The sequence below is a fragment of the Diospyros lotus genome, chromosome 10 (assembly GCF_014633365.1).
Source record: "Diospyros lotus cultivar Yz01 chromosome 10, ASM1463336v1, whole genome shotgun sequence".
NCBI lineage: Eukaryota > Viridiplantae > Streptophyta > Magnoliopsida > Ericales > Ebenaceae > Diospyros > Diospyros lotus.
The window spans coordinates 29,786,887-29,803,140 of record NC_068347.1 but is presented as its reverse complement, the minus strand read 5'-3'; the positions used below and the strand labels follow the sequence as shown (position 1 = coordinate 29,803,140).

At 35.0% G+C, this 16,254-nt stretch overlaps 3 protein-coding genes across 3 annotated transcripts; 1 reads left to right on the top strand and 2 right to left on the bottom strand.

The window, feature by feature from the left end:
- Positions 1 to 3,350: 3,350 nt before the first annotated feature.
- LOC127810850 (uncharacterized) lies at positions 3,351 to 7,208 on the bottom strand. Its single transcript, XM_052350419.1, has 4 exons — positions 6,993 to 7,208; positions 6,723 to 6,890; positions 5,012 to 5,260; positions 3,351 to 3,837 (listed from the first exon to the last, which is right to left on the bottom strand). Exons 1-4 carry the CDS (start codon positions 7,068 to 7,070, stop codon positions 3,559 to 3,561), a joined length of 774 nt encoding a protein of 257 aa, XP_052206379.1. The 5' UTR covers positions 7,071 to 7,208; the 3' UTR covers positions 3,351 to 3,558.
- A 655-nt stretch (positions 7,209 to 7,863) lies between these two features.
- LOC127811050 (CASP-like protein 1) lies at positions 7,864 to 9,190 on the bottom strand. Its single transcript, XM_052350763.1, has 3 exons — positions 8,927 to 9,190; positions 8,429 to 8,555; positions 7,864 to 8,327 (listed from the first exon to the last, which is right to left on the bottom strand). Exons 1-3 carry the CDS (start codon positions 9,142 to 9,144, stop codon positions 8,103 to 8,105), a joined length of 570 nt encoding a protein of 189 aa, XP_052206723.1. The 5' UTR covers positions 9,145 to 9,190; the 3' UTR covers positions 7,864 to 8,102.
- Positions 9,191 to 14,393: 5,203 nt separating this feature from the next.
- On the top strand, positions 14,394 to 15,352 carry LOC127811876 (CASP-like protein 1E1). The gene is made up of 2 exons (XM_052352066.1): positions 14,394 to 14,682; positions 14,822 to 15,352. The coding sequence occupies exons 1-2, from the start codon at positions 14,450 to 14,452 to the stop codon at positions 15,159 to 15,161; spliced, it is 573 nt and encodes a 190-aa protein (XP_052208026.1). The 5' UTR covers positions 14,394 to 14,449; the 3' UTR covers positions 15,162 to 15,352.
- The last annotated feature ends 902 nt before the right edge of the window (positions 15,353 to 16,254 follow it).

The window sequence follows — 16,254 nt, the reverse complement described above, 5'->3', positions numbered from 1 at the left end:
AAGCCCTACCTTATACTTTATTTCTTCTTGCGCGGCCAGCCCAGACCCAGAATAATTTTATAAAGAAAAATATTATTGGTATATCTTTGTATACTTCTTGAGTTATATAAAGGTCTATTAATGATAAAAAAGCCCATCATGAGGAGCATAGAGGCGTAGAATATTTTGGTTATAATACCTCTTTATGTAGCTTAAGATGTACAAAGTAATTATACACTATTCTTTTATAAAACGATAACAAATAAAAAATAAAAAAAGAAGGAAAAAAGTGCCCGTAGACCAAGACCAAGAGCTGGTCTCTGGTCTCAAACTCAAGAGATTAAATAAATAGTAAAGAAAGACCTTTCCAAAATGCCAACGACTCGTGAAATGTGTGAATGAATACCGTAGACTCGGTTTGAGTTTGTGTATAATTTTATAATTTATATCATTTCTAAAGGTTTTTTTATCAAATTTTTTAGTCTTTTTTTACTCAAAATTCTTCCATCTACTTTTCTCGTAGAAATTTTTATAAATTTTGTAAACAAGATCTCTTAATAATGTTTTAGATATTGTATTAAATTACTTTAACTTTGTTATTATCAATATTTTAAAAATTGGATCGGACAACAAACTGGTTTATTAATTGGGTCACTGGGTCACGAGTTAGTTGGTTTGATTGGATGAATCGAAATGGTCCGAGTAATGGTAGGGTACGACAGGAAGAGAAAGAGTGTGGTGGCAAGGTACGATGATGAGAGAAGGAGTGCGATGAAGTGTGACGATAACAATGGAACCAAGAAGAAAAAGATTCAAAGAAATTGTTGCAAAAGGCTAGAGTAGCAAAACAAATGAGAAAGGTAAACTGAACCCTAGCTAGCCCAAAATTGATGCTTTTAACAAAATCGATACCTTTACCAACCTATACTACCCCACACTAATTTAGCGCATTCAAAAGCTAGAAGAAGGTGAGATGAATTAGTAGTATTCCATCTACTTTTTTAAGAACTTCAACAACCATGGCGGTGTGGAATCAATTAAAAATCAACGCAAGATACATGAACCAATAATTTTGATGCAGACTTTCAGGTCCGAACGATGGAAAATTACTTCAATAATGATGGTGGAAATAAATCAAAGGAAGATGCCCAACTACTGCAAGAAACCAAACAAATAAGTCAGCTAGACTCTAAAACAAGACATACCCAATTAACCACAGACCAATCACTGCTTAGCAAAAGACAACCCACAACCCAAATCTCCTTAATAATTTACATCTCTCTCTCTCTCTCTATATATCACCATCATCATCATCATCCCGAGTTTGCAGAGAAATTAAACAGAGACAATTAGAGCTTTGGCCATGGGGAAGACGTGTTGCTCCACAGAAGATGATGAAGGTTTTGATGTGAAGGGCATCCTCTTGCTGATTGTTCTAGCTCTTGTCATCCTAATGCTCTGCACTTCACCCACTCCCAGGTACCGGAAACTCTACGTCTACAGGTGCCATTAACCGGAGCCGGAGCCGGAGCTGTCGCCGCTGCAACAAGTGCATGTGCTCCTTCCTATCTTTTTCATCTCGATCTGCATGGTTTGGCCAATAACACCTATTTTATTTTCTTCTGGGGGAAATGAATGATTTTTGTTTGGAAGTTTTATTATGTAGTTATCGTGATTGAAAGGTTATGGGGTCCTTCCTTCTAGTATTGAGTTGAGACCCCTCTTTTCCCAAAAATAATGACATGACTAGTGTCTGTACAGAGACGTCGAACCCCTAACCTAACCTCACAATAATGCAAGGAGAGCCAAAAATACTCGGATGCCCATTTTTTTTATGTACGTAGTTATGGTTTTAAGATTACAATCCAACCATTGACTACTTCCTAATTCCAAGATTCATATTTTGTGTTGAATAGCTCTTCTTGAACAACTCAGCTGATCTTCTTCGTTTTTTTTACCTTTTTGTGAGCTTTGATATGATGGCAATAGTAATGTTGCTCATTTGTGATTGAAGATCAACAGCATCTCTAATGTTAACACCAAATTTGATGATACTCTATGTTAGTGTCAATCAGTGGTTTACTCCAAATTTTTTAATATCAATTTTGTGTTGTCTCCAACCTTCTCAACACTAAATTGGTGTAAAAAGCATCTTTAAAGAATATTTTATAAATAATTGTTTAATTAATTTATTTAATTTTGCTTAATATTATTAAAAATAATTAGTCACATTTTATAAAAAATTAATAATTAATCTCATTTTTTTTTAAATTTTTTACAAAATATGTTATCCTAATTAATTTTCTAACTAATTTTTTAATTAATTATTTTCACCTAACTTTTATCAAACTAATAAACATCCACCTAATTATTTATCCATCTCATTTTTTCAACTAATATTTTAAATCAAACAAACTATTTTTTCCCATAAATGTTTTTCTCACTTAAAATTTCAACTAATTTTTTCACCTTCTTTTATCCACATTTTTTTCCCCCACTTATTTCACAACTAATTTTACTACATAACACTACCTAACTTTTAAGCCACGTTATTATTTTTTTATTTTAATTTTTTTTTCTACTTTCATATTGTATTTTTAATTTAAGTTAATGAAAATGTTATTATTTTTTATTATATTATTAAATTTTTACATTAAGAATATTTTTTTTATCTCAAATAATTATTGAAATAAAAAACTTTCATATGCATAAACAAAATTAGTTTATTTTATATTAACATGATATTTATAAAATATATTAGATATATTAAAATATATTCAATATTATACTCATTTTATAGATCTTAATAAAATATTTATATCGGTATATATTTTTTATAATAATTTAATTTACATTTCTAATTGTTAATTAAAATATACAAATATAATAAAAGTAATAAAAGATATAAAAAGAATAATTTGTTTTGAAATTATAGCAAAAGGGGCAAAATTAGAAATAAAATTAAAAAAGAAATTTGGTGTTGGTGAATAATATAACATCAATTTGGTGTTATAGTATTCACTCAACACCAAATTTGGAGATTGGAGTTTGTGCCCAACACCAGATAGCATTTTAACACCAAAATGGCTGGACACCAATTTGGTGCTCTATTTGAGATGCTCTAAGACTGGAAATAACCTATCTGTTCTGTAAAACAAGGATAAGACTGTATACAAAAAATGAACCTCCTCCTCCGACCTGTGAAGAGAAGCCCTTTATTCCACTTCCTAGAACTAGTCATGAAAGACAAGTTATCAAACTTGCCCAAGATGTAGGTTTCCTAATTAAACCAAAAACCACTGTCAATAACAAAACCTATACCTGTTTCAATCGCATTACCAAACAACCAACATTTCTACAGGAAAATAGGATGGCACTAAGAACTTTTTGAGGAGCAACTAAATTGGATGAAAAAGGTAAATCTGTTGGATAGTTGGATGTACAGATGCAAATGGACCATATAAACACATGCATACATATATAAATATATTATATATAGACACCAATGTACAAAAGCCAAACCCAGCAGAGAGGGAGGTTATCAGCCACACTAGTCTTGTCAAACAGACAACAACCTCTTTAGGTTGGAGCTTGTGAGGTTTGGCATGACCAAAGAGTGCGTGTGGGTTTAGCAACGGAAATCTGCACACGACGCACCTCGTAAATCGCACCCCGGCGAAGCACTCCTAGAACTTCCTCTTCTTTAGCCATGGCAAAATCTTCCAACGAGATGTTACGGGAATGAGTCTCGTCCTGCAAGCGGAAGCCATAAGACCACCGCCCTAACTTCCACCATTGAACACGCACTTTCCGTCCTTCAATCTTGCAGCTATTGAGCGCTTCGATAAGGCATTCGGCCTGCAAGGAAAAACATATATGTTTAACATTCTCTTAACAGCTCAAATGCAGGGTTGTTGCTTGTCCACAGAAAGCAAAAGTGGAAGGCACATACCAATATTATCCACGCTTCCTCATAGCTAATGCACCCCAAAGTGAATGCATTGGTAGCAAAAGTGCAAACCCAACCCCAAAAAAATATAAAATCCTTCCCTAGTGGTAATCATACGATCATCAATATCAAAAGTTCTGTATACCATTGAACTCTATAGATTGTGAGAAGTTTTCTAATCAATTCTTATACAAGGATAAAAAAAGCAGGCTCCCACACACTTGACAATAAGTGTAAGCAAGAAAAGCACCAGGAATTGTTTCTGTTTTTCGTTTGTTTGTTTTGGTGGTTTCCATAATCATGATCCACTTTGCCACCCTTTGTTTGACTATTCAGAGTAGGGGCACAGCTGAGCCAAAAAGACCACTACTCCAGAGCACCATACTTCAATTGGTTAGGTCATATTTCAAACTAGTTTCTGTAATGCTTGACTCAACAAAAACTAGGTGAGGACAAGCTAATTCTGAAGTTTAAGCAACCTGTCCATACATGTATCAAAACATCTATATCCATATCTCACTGCAAATAAAAACTGTGTGTGATAACCATGCCCCCTTCCATCTTTACTACAAATAGTAGCCCTGGTGGGGTAGGAAATTAATACAGATGCACCTAAGTCATAAGCTTGTGTCCCTAACTGCACATGCAAATTTTGCACTTATCTCAAAATTCATTAACAAATGTTTTGTCACACTTTTCAAGGGAAGAAAACTGAAATTGTCCCTCTGCCTCGAACACAACAAATTGTGAAATTTCACCTATTTAAGGGGTACTCATCAGTACGATGAGCCTTCCCAGTCTGTTAATCCATCACTTATCCAACCCCCTAGAACAGTATGCATATCCCACTATACAATTCACAATTCTGAAACTAAAAGAAAGTTGAGATCCTATTCAATTGCTTTCATTTAACAAAGCTTTATAGTTACTAGACCATGGTCTATGGAAGAAAATAGAAGAGAATAGTGATGGAGAACAGTATATACTGATAGGAGTACTCAGCAGAACTTCAAGCCAATTAATGCAGTAATGCATCCAACCTAATAAGAACAAGAAAATAAGGCAGGTTATAGCTATAATTACCGGAACTTCGAGCCAATTAATGCAGTAGTGCAATCCAACCAAATTAAGAAGCACATCGAGATTTGGTTTGAGAAGGAACATCTGCACGTCCTTGAATCCAAACTGCATTGACCAAAGGATTTCAATTGCTGCCAGGTAGTGCCCGACCTCAATTGATTCGGTGGGGGAACATTGTTTAACAAAATTGACCACAATTGTTGATCTAGCAGCCATCTCATTGTGCTTGCTGATGTACAACCCCTTCCATCCCTATAGTTTTATACAAACAGAATCATTAATTTTCACTCACAACAATGTGGGGACATTACATCAAGTTGGGACATGAAGGGACTGCTTTCACACAATTTTCATATCCATTAAATTTGAAATCCAATAACCTTTACTGGAAATGGACAAACACATACACGAAAGGCCTATTTGGCTGCAATTCATATCACTTAATTGAATCTTGCAAAATGAGTTATTGTACTCTTTCACATAACAAATTAACTTATACTCTTGTGGGGAAGAAAAAAAAGGTAAATTTTGTTGAATTCTCAGTTGTTCTATTTGGCAATATGGAAGCCAATTAATGAGTCAATTATTGATTTATTATCCTATCACTTCAGTTGGTTACATAATAAGTGACAGAGATAACTAGTCCTAACTGATTGCGATGGGAAAAGTAAAAAGAGAACAGGTACTTTGTTACGGTTTTGCCCGAGTTTTAGCTTTGGAGACTTAGAAGAAATCAGTGGAGTCGGTTATGATATACGAGTGGCAGATTAGTTAATTAGGGTTTTGTCTAACGGTAACTAATGTATTAGGGGTATATTGGAGATTATGATGTCTTATGTACTCTTAGGTTAGTCCGCCCAAAATGTCTATAAATATGAGGGCATAGGGCAGTCGCTTGGCATCAATCATTCTATTCTCATGTTGTTGAACAAGTGCAGTGAAGGAGAGGAAAGGCTGTGAGTAGAATAGCTTTTGTAATCTCGTGAGAGAGGATTGTACTCGTGGGTGTGAGAAGAGAGGGACTCTTTATGTACTGATTTCCTGTTCTAGTGGATTGCTCTCTGGATTGGAGTAAGCTGGATATAGGGCCGATTTCCATCAATCTGAACCAAGATATACCGTGTGTTTCTTGTATAGTTTGATCTTTCTTAACTCATCTTTTCAATTATGTCTTTTACATTTTCTGTTGTGTATGTATTTAGTGATTGCTTGTGTGAGTTTTGGCGATTGTAATTAGACTATCAGTGCTCCTAGTTTAACATACTTAAATGAAATGGAACAATTTGGTCCTTCATTCTTCTTCAAGAAACTTTTCAATATATTATTTTCCTTTGGATTAACTTAGGAATCGGAATATTTTTCCCAGGCAAACCTGGGATCACTGTTTTGTCATATTTTCAGGCATCTACATCATGGAACAACAGTTACAGCTAGAAGAGTCCTGCCTACTAGGAGGACTTCACATCGACCTCAAAAAATTGTAACATCTACAATCAAAGGCATCAAACCATTTAAACTTCATGACTGAGATCATCCAAATTGCCAATTTCATGTTGCCTTAGCCATTTCATCCCATTACAAAGGCAAGAGTCAGAAACAAAATCAGAGCAACAAACTCAACCAAACCAAATCACAGCACAAACTTTAAGCTTTTCTCTGTTCTTTTTTCCCCAAACTAAAGCCAAACACGAAAACAGAGAGAAACAATCAGGACCTTCAAGGAGTCAATCTGTGGGTGAAGCTCATGGGCTTTGATCTCAGAAGCCGAAGAATCTTTGAGAGCAGGCCATCTGTCTTTGCAAAGAAACGCCCACACAGAATCAGACCCACAAAGCTCGCGCCAAAACCGCGAGCAACTGCCCAACGAACACACATCGAGTACCTTGAACGATCAAATCGTTCCACGAGAATAGAATGATCAAATTCAAGTAACAAAAACAAAATTACATGAATTTTAATATGCACAAATGAAATGTTCGTGTACCGGAAGTGATGAGACGATTTTCAGGGCAATATCTTCCGGCAGGGAGGCTTCTATGTGCTTGGAGCTGGACGCCTTCATTCTTTTCTTTGTTTTGTTTAGTTTTTCTTTCGGCAAAGGTTCGAGAGCATTCCGCTATTTGGGTACTGCATTTTCTCGGGGAAGAAAGCCGCCGGGAAAGGGAGAGAAAATTGGGGGAAACTGTCAATTAACGTCGAACGTCCTGGAACGACGTCGTTCTGTAATCGGAATCAAATTAAAGGAGTCTCCCCCTAATCCTATCGCTTCCGCTGGGAATAATAAATGATAATTTTATTGCTATTTTTATAATTATTAAAGTGAGATAAGATAAGACTATAAAATATTAATATAGAATAATATTTATAATAACTATAAAAGCAGTTATTGCTACCACCAAATCACCACACCTTTACATCTTATTTCTCTACCTTATTTAGTTTTATAAAAAAGTTTATCCTTTTCCCAAAATTAGGTTTTTATATATGGGTCAGTCAGGATCATCAATTATTTAATTGATTTTGCCAATGTTTTGTTTATAATTGATCCTAAATTTAGATTAAAAAAAATGATAATTGTATTTCTTAATCAACTATCAATATAAAATTCATATATTAATATGAATTAATTATATGGTTTCTTATATTAATATTAATTAATGTAAATGTAAAAAAAACCAAACTTTAATTGAATTAATTTGAGCAAATTCTTATCTACTTGAGGTACAAGAAAACTTGGTCAAAACGCAAAATAAGGGAGCAGATGGTATCAGTTTCTGACTTCATCCATTCATTCTTATCCTCTTGGGATTCAAGAAGAGAAAGCTTGGTCAACGGTCAACCACATTAAATCTCTCTTTGCCAAAAACAATCCATCTTTCTTTCTATTTTGAATCAATCTTGAAATTGCCATAATTGGTAATCACAGAGCTTATTTTACATCAACATATACACTACACATCAGAAAATTAATACCCAAAAAGAAAAAATCAACTCAAAATTAAACACTGCACAATGAAACAACATTTTCTAGTTCCAATTCAGCACCAAACAACTACTTAGTTAAGGTTTTGGTTGTTTCCGGTGGCCGGAGACTTCACTTGGGGATCTTCTTGGAGAGGGAGTAAGCGGAGAGGATGACAAGCAGCGCCAGAACAACGGAGGCGAAGAGGGAGACGGCGACGGATCCTCCGACATGCCGGCAGAACTTGTCGTAGAGGCTGCAAATCTTGTTCCAGCCCACGTGAGAGTTCCCTTTCAGCCCGATGTAAGCCACTCCTCCGGCAGCTCCGGTCGCCGCAGACACGATGCCCAGCATCAGCTGCACCACCACCACCAACAACAACAATAACATTATATCAAATCTTAATTAATTCCATTGTCCCATGAAATCAAATCAAAAGTTACATGCAAGAGCTTTACCACATCAAGGATCACGAAATGGGCCAGTATCTTTGCTGAGGCGCCCGGCTTGGAGAGTGCTAAGAAGGAAACCAGCCCAGTGATGATGCTATAAAGCCCAGCAACTGATAGTGCAGCTACCAAATATCTGCATCGTAAATTCATAGTTAATAATTATACACTCAGCCAACTTCATTATAAATTATTCGTTGCAATTATTGGCCAAGTTGCAAGAATCGTCCCTACTTTAATGAGCATCATTGGCCTCTTTAATAAAACAATCTTACAAACTTTACTTATTTCTACTCCTTCATTAATTAATCAAAAAGAAAAAAACAAAAATCATTTTATTCCACTCTAGCCCTGCAAGTTCATCCATTGTATGGCTCCAAAATTCATACTATATACTGTTTAAAATCTGGAATTTAACTACGTTTGACATGACATAAAACGTTTAGAAAATTTCCCAAATGTTAATATATGAGATTGAAAATTGAGTGGAAACAAATAAATACTCACATTAAGGCCGGAGAATGGTTGAATTTAGCAGCTCTGGGCAGCAAAGGGAAGGGAGCAACCGGCCAACGGACCATCTCAGTTTGTTTGCTGGTGACCATCACCACCACGGCCACCACCGCCGACGCGAATAGCAGTAGCCGGAGAGCCAGATCGGCCGCCACCAACCGGCTGTGGTAAGAGGCTTCCGGCGGCGGCAGAGACTTTTCCGATGAAGCCATGGAGGAGACCAAAAATTTTGTCTGGACGAGAGAGTCGTGGGCGGGGAGGAGGGTATAAATAGAGAGATTTCGCCTTTTTGGGGTGTGAAAGCAGCAGAGTCGAGGGATTTTTCTACGCGGAAAGGACGATATGATTACAGACAAATTCGGAGATAAAATTTTTGTCCGAGTGGCGTTAGTGAATCGACAACATTAATGCTAGACCAACAAATTAAGTTGCTTGTGGACTCGGCTTATTGTGTCCATTTTGTTCCTGTGATGAAATAGTAAACTAACGAGTGAGTGAATGATTGGTTAAAGTCTTTTCGTCAGTAGTTTTTGTTCACATGCTTGGGAAGTCTAATGAATTTTTAGACTTATACGATGTGCATCGGTGTCACTTGCAATTCAAACTTATCCCTCATACTTAACAACTAAAATGAATAATTTTTTTATGTGAAAATGTTGTCTTGGGGGGGGGGGGGGGGGAGTGTTTGGGCCCAATTCATGACCGACTTGAACAGACTGTGACCGGCTGGAGGTGTCTTGAAATCTTAGCTGTTTTGTCACATTAATTATTAATTCAAGAGGGCTCTAAGTAGGCCTCAACCCAGGCTGTTTCCCTCTCGTCATCAAACGTCGTTTGATTGGGATAGAGATTTGCTTCGGCGTGTTGACAGGAACCCACATCGCATCCTCCAAATTACTACGTGCTTGAGAGTGACCTTTTTCTATGGTTACTATTACTACATGCATGGTGGAATGAAATGCCACCCTATCTGTCCGGCCATCACGATCCCATCACTCTCTTGAGTTAACTGCGCTAACACTTCACATGACCCAAATCCTCAAAGCATGTTAAGAGAGTGATTTTTCCCTTAAAAGTATTAACATTAGTATCTTAAAAAAAAGTCAAAGTTTATAATAACTCTCAATCGACGCATCTTATAAGAGATAATTCATTTACTTACTTGTACTGTTTGGTTTGATTTAAAATAAATTATATTTTATTTAAATATCTATTTAATTTGACAAATATAAGATTTGGTGAAATATTATATATTGATTAAGAGTTATCTTAACATGTTTTTGTTTGTATGTGTGAGAGAGGGAGATAAGATCAGACTAAACATTTTGGCCAAAATTGAAATTTATTTTTATTTGAATTTTACAAAAATAAGAGAAAAGATAAATTTATTTGTAGTCAAAATTAGCCTATATTATATTATAGTATCGAAAATTATGAATATTACACTTTAAGAATCCTATTTAATTCTTATTTTTGCAAAATCAGTATACGTTGGAAAGCAAAGGAAGGAAGAAAGCCATTGCGGAATCTTCGGGAAAATTCAAGATTTCTTAAGTTAGAAGGAAAATCTCGTGTCATGTGTGAAAGCAATCGCTTATCCAACACAAATGTTACGTTATGTTATGTTCGTCAAAAGTCCACTTTTACTTTTATAATATATATATAATAATATGGGTCTGAATTGCTTTCCCACCATACCAAAACATAAATATTTTCCTTGGCAAATGGGTGATTGGATCCCGAGAAAATAGGTGGGAAAACGTGAGGACGTTCTCCTTTGGCAATTGCAGCAGCAGCTGCCTAATGCGCGTCTCCCTGCTCCCTCTCTCTCTCACTTTTTGACAACAAAGTCTAGTCCTCCTTTGTTCCCACTTGCTTTGTCCTATTGATGGCGACATTTTAAGAACAAACTCCTATGTATTATTCTTCCAAACTTTCTATTACATAAAATATTATTAAAATAATTTAATTCACAATAATTCCCAAAATTTTAAACCTAAAAGTATTAGCTGCATTAGTTTGAAGTAAAATAAGAAATTATCAAATCGTACGATTTGGTTCCTGCAATTTGATACAATTTTGAACTATATACATGAGAATCTATAATTTTAAACTATATAATGAGTATCCGTTGTGTCATAAGTAAATGTCTATTAAAAATCTAAGACCCAAAATCATATTTTGAGCTAAAAAATATAAATTTTTCATATGCGCCAAGAGTCACACAAACGCGCAAATTAGATAATTTCAACATTCAAAAATTTCTTCAAGAAAATAATCAATTATCTATAAAGAATTCTAATTCTGAATTAATTTTAGAATATTGAGATAAATGTCGCCTATAAAACATAGACGCCATCTATAATAATCTTAGTTTCGATCAGATTAAGATTAATTAAAATAAATATCATTTATAAAAGATTAATGTTATCTATAACAATTATAGTCTCAGTTGAATTAGAATTAATCAAGATAAGCGTTGTTTACAATAATTCTAATTTTGCTATACTTTACATCACTTCATATTTTTCTATAAATAAGCAAACACTCATTCTTAAAAAGGGATGATGATGTCTCTAATATTGATTTTAATACAGTTTCTTTTATCATACTCAATGTCTGGCTTAAGTATCGATGCTTTATGATTATTTTTCTACTTTTGTAGATTCAGGCGATTTGATGATAACGTTTTCAGTCAAATAAATTCATTGTTGTATCCACGCAATAATAGAATCAAAATTTGAAATGAATCGAAAGTAAACTGTTCTAATAAATCAAAAATGAATATTGAATTGATAGATTTTTATTAAACTGAAATTTAAAAATAAAATCAAAACAATTTGAAAACCCATTATAAATAAATAAAAAACTTAAGGATTAATAAAAAAAAATTAAACTATCAAGCTATTGAAAGTGAAAAGGTTAAATTAATTTATACTTAGGAGAATACTAGATATTTTATATAAATATTTATTAATTTTCTGTTGAGTAATATGAGATTTATGCTTAAATTTTATATATTTATTAGTTTTAAAAATATATATATATTAAAATTTTATAATTTAATCCAATTCTTGAATTATATGTTAAAATTTGATAAAAATAAAAAAATACTTTTACCAAAAATTAAAACTCAGTGACCAATTAGTGAGTATTTAATTATGAAGAAATTTGACAATTAAACTGGTTAATTAAATTAAGTTATAGATAACAATATTTAATTATTTAAATTCTGAAATTTAATGCTTTCCTCTAAAAGAGAGGACACGTCCAACAAACCCTTTGTTTATTTTGAATCACAAAGTAAATTATTTTTATGTAATAAATCAGAATATAATATAATACAGAAAATGCAAAATCTTAAGATTTGGAGATTTAAAAAAAAAAAAGAATCAGAGGCAACCCTCGTAATCCGAGTTCGTTGGCTGACCCAAAAATTCGGGCGGGTCTCGTAATCGGAGTTCGTTGGCTGACCCAATATTCGGGTGGGTCTTGGAAATTGAAATGTGTGTAATTAATTATTTAAAAAAAAAAGCAAATATATAGCAGTGGATGACGAAGAGACGCAGCTCATCCTTTTCTACAGTACTTCCTTCTCAGCTCAAACTATCCTACGCCTAACGCCTCCTAATCATCATACATACCCAATATTATCTTAAGATCCTAAAATTTATTCTAATATGAATGCACTTTCAGTATAATTTGAACCCGAATGAAATTTTGACCATTTGTCAGAGAGAAAAGAACAAATAGATCATGTATGATTCCCAATAAATTGTTTATCAATTACTGGAGAATATGAATTTTCCACCTATGATTATTACGTTTTGACTGCTTGATCGATATGGCCTGTCTTTTCTTCTCTTCATTTATATGGGCTACATACGATTCCATAGAAAAATATTATAAGTCCTTGTGAAAAAAAAAAAACACTTGTTGAGATGAAAAGAAAAATATCAAATTTCTATCATAATAATAATTGAAAGTTTCAACTAATTAGAATCCAAGTGAACTTGAAAAAAAGGACCGATATGATGATTGATTTAGATAGGGCGATCGGCCTACTACAGATAGGGATTTTCGCTTTATGAATTTTTTAATTATAAATTTTATTATTGTGTTTGAATAATAAGAGTTAAAAAAAAAAAATCAACAAACATAGGCCAGGCAAAGACAATTAATACAAAAGCAATAACGATTTGCTATTAAATGAAATCAAATCCGCTTACACGCAATAGTCTAATTCTACGTTGCGTCCCTATAAATTGGTTGGTTCAAGACAAAGACCAGACCAAACTACGCTTCTTATTTAGACTATAGCTCTATCTTTTGCCATTTTGGGGACAACCAATCACAGGATTGTTCTAAGTTGCGTCCTTCCTGAATCCCTATTTTGTGGCACCCATCCTTCATTAAGTAGTTAACTTAAATCATGTTTAACATTCTGTCTTATTAGGACAATGTTTGTTAAAATAAGTAACATAAAATTATATTAAGATAAGTTTAGAATACTTTTTAAATCAAGATAAGAGTATGAAATATTTTAAAAAAATTATTAAATTCTTTGTTAAATTTTTTAAAATATATTAGAAGACACATGCGTTATTTTTTTTTTAATTTGTAAGATTCAAGATGTACTCATCTTAACATAGATAAATATATTTGTACAAAAGGCCTCTTATAGGTAGGTTTATAGGTAACCTGAAAAAGACTATTTTACCCATTTCTCTTTTATCTCAATTACCATTTTACTCCTTTCTCTCATCTCTCCCCCATTCCTCTCCTCTCTTCCCCATTTAGTGCTGCCCATCGTTGCCTCGGCCTCTCACCTGGCCGATAACTGCCTCACCTCTTGTCTGGTTGACTATCGTCGCGAGAGGCGAGGATGCAGTAGGTGGCAGTCAGTCAGATGAGAGGTGAGACGTCAATCATCAGCTAGGCGAGATAGTGACAGGCGTCGAGTGACCGACAACGAGAGTGAGGCAAAGACAATAATAAGATAAAGATTGTGAGAGGTAGTGCTAAAAAAAAAAAAAAAAAAAAAGATAATATCGTGAATTTATCACGATAAATTCCCAATTTATAGGAAGAATATCATTTTGTAAATGATTCTAGACAAGTGGCATTATCGAATGGGAAAAGGATAAAGATGGCACCAATTTTCAGAAAGGCCATGGGAACCCAACTGAGATACTCTAAATTAATAAAGTTATTATATTATTTTTATTAATTAATAATAATATGATATATGAACTCTGACACCTACCCAACCATATCTGAACCCACCACCCGCGTAGCATTCATGTCAGTGCCATCCACCACACTCATAATTCAACTCCCCGAATGTCATTCTTTCTATATACAAAATATTATATTTCATTTTATAAAATCTACAAAATTATATCAAAATTAATCAGGAGGCCTAACATTGATGGCTTCATGTCTTTCTATAAAAGGGCGTTGCGGTGGCTCGGGTTTCCTGTGTGGCAACTGGCAAGTGCAATATTTAGTTTGGGGATGGAGAACCACAATGGCAACGGAGCGTCGGAGAAGGTGGCGGCCATGGGAGGAACAGGACGGAGCCGGTCGGAGGTGGGGCTGAGGGTGGCCGGAATGGTGCTGACACTGGTGGCGGCTGTGGTCCTTGGGGTTGACAAGCAGACCAAGGTGATTCCTGTATCCGTCGTCTCCACTTTGCCCCCCTTGAATGTTCCCGTCACCGCTAAGTGGCATTACTTATCGGCCTTTGTGTTAGTCTCTCTCTCTCTCTCTCTCTCTCTCTCTCCCGTTCCCTCGTGTATATTACCAATCAATCATTTGCTATCGCCAATTAAAAGATTTCAAATGCAGTGTACTCATAAATATTGGAAATATCTTAAATAAATATAGGTACTTCGTGGTGGTAAACGCGGCGGCATGCGCGTACGGCGCGATCTCATTGGTGGTGGCACTGGGCAGGAGGGGCGGTGGAAATAGGAGGGGCATCATGGCGGTGGCGATCGCGCTCCTTGACGTGGTGATGGTGGCCCTGCTCTTCTCCGGCAACGGAGCCGCCGCGGCAATCGGCGTCATGGGCTACAAGGGCAACTCGCACGTGCGGTGGGAGAAGGTCTGCAACGCGTTCGGAAAGTTCTGCCACCAGGTCGCCGCCGGCATCGTTCTTTCACTCCTTGGCTCCGTCGCGTTTCTCTTGCTGCCGGTGATCTCTGCCTTGGAGAAGAAGACCTAATTAATTAAGACCAGACCCGCCCCTTCTCCTAAGCTGTTCTTCTGATGAAGTCTTTATCAGTTTCAGGAAATATTAATGTTGTAGTAAACTAGATCCAGATTTGCATTTGGTTGGACATGTTGTATAATTCTTTCCCAGAATTTGGGAAGTTCTTTAATTTCCACTTCCAGTACGATAATTATTGGTTTTAATTTGTCACTTTATAGTTCAGAAGATTATTATTGAAGCGTCTTGGGAAATTTGTCACTTAATTAGAGCTAATCGATCGATCTAGTGGTGTCTTTGCCAACAAGTGAACTGATTGCTCAATCAACAGGGTCGTGCTTTTTTAGCAACCGTAGTTGAAGACTGTTTGTAGAGTTTTCGGGAAAGTTCTTTTGGGGTTCCAGAAATTTTAATTTTAATTTTTATTTAATATTAATATTATTTACTCTTATACTATTTATACCGTGTCTGTAGATAGACACGGGCATTCCCTGTCCCTAGTAAATATACAAGACAGAATACTTTAAGCTTAATTTCACCATTTGAGGGTTCAAATATATATATATATATATATAATTGTTAATCTCTCATCATATCTCAGTTGTGAGAATCATTAATTAAACCATATATAATTATTTGTGATTTAGCTTGCCTAATCCCTAATTTAATTAGTACAGTATGGAATACTATCTCGTTTGTTAAGAATCTTAAACCATAATTACTTATTATTACAAAGGTGTTTAGGGTTTGAGTTGTGCCTATTTATTTATTTAATAATCTTTGACGGAAGAGGCCCGCCATGAAATTTCTCTTGGGATTATGCTCTTTTGTGGGCGCCTCACACACCCGAGTCTCAATGAAAAGTGTAGACGGTAAATCAAGAAATTCAGAGATGTTCGGTTTCAATCTCGAAATAATGACTCAAACCATAATGAAATAAATCCCCACGTGATTCTACAGAATTATTGGGTTGTGTCCTTGTGCCTCGAGTCTTATACTTTTTGACCTCATCTAGCAAGTTATTATTCACCTATCTCATTTGGTCCTATTGAGTGTTTGTCAAAGTTTTTTTCATAAGCAAATTCAATTATTGTAGTTTAACATAAAA

Coding starts and splice junctions, on each gene's coding strand:
- LOC127810850 (XM_052350419.1), bottom strand. CDS start 7,070: ATGAAGGCGTCCAGCTCCAAGCACATAGAAGCCTCCCTGCCGGAAGAT. Junction 6,891..6,992: donor AAATCGTCTCATCACTTCCG/GTACACGAACAT, acceptor TGATCGTTCAAG/GTACTCGATGTGTGTTCGTT. Junction 3,838..5,011: donor TTAATTGGCTCGAAGTTCCG/GTAATTATAGCT, acceptor TTTTCCTTGCAG/GCCGAATGCCTTATCGAAGC.
- LOC127811050 (XM_052350763.1), bottom strand. CDS start 9,144: ATGGCTTCATCGGAAAAGTCTCTGCCGCCGCCGGAAGCCTCTTACCAC. Junction 8,556..8,926: donor AACCATTCTCCGGCCTTAAT/GTGAGTATTTAT, acceptor TTTACGATGCAG/ATATTTGGTAGCTGCACTAT. Junction 8,328..8,428: donor ATTTCGTGATCCTTGATGTG/GTAAAGCTCTTG, acceptor GTGGTGGTGCAG/CTGATGCTGGGCATCGTGTC.
- LOC127811876 (XM_052352066.1), top strand. CDS start 14,450: ATGGAGAACCACAATGGCAACGGAGCGTCGGAGAAGGTGGCGGCCATG. Junction 14,683..14,821: donor CATTACTTATCGGCCTTTGT/GTTAGTCTCTCT, acceptor AAATAAATATAG/GTACTTCGTGGTGGTAAACG.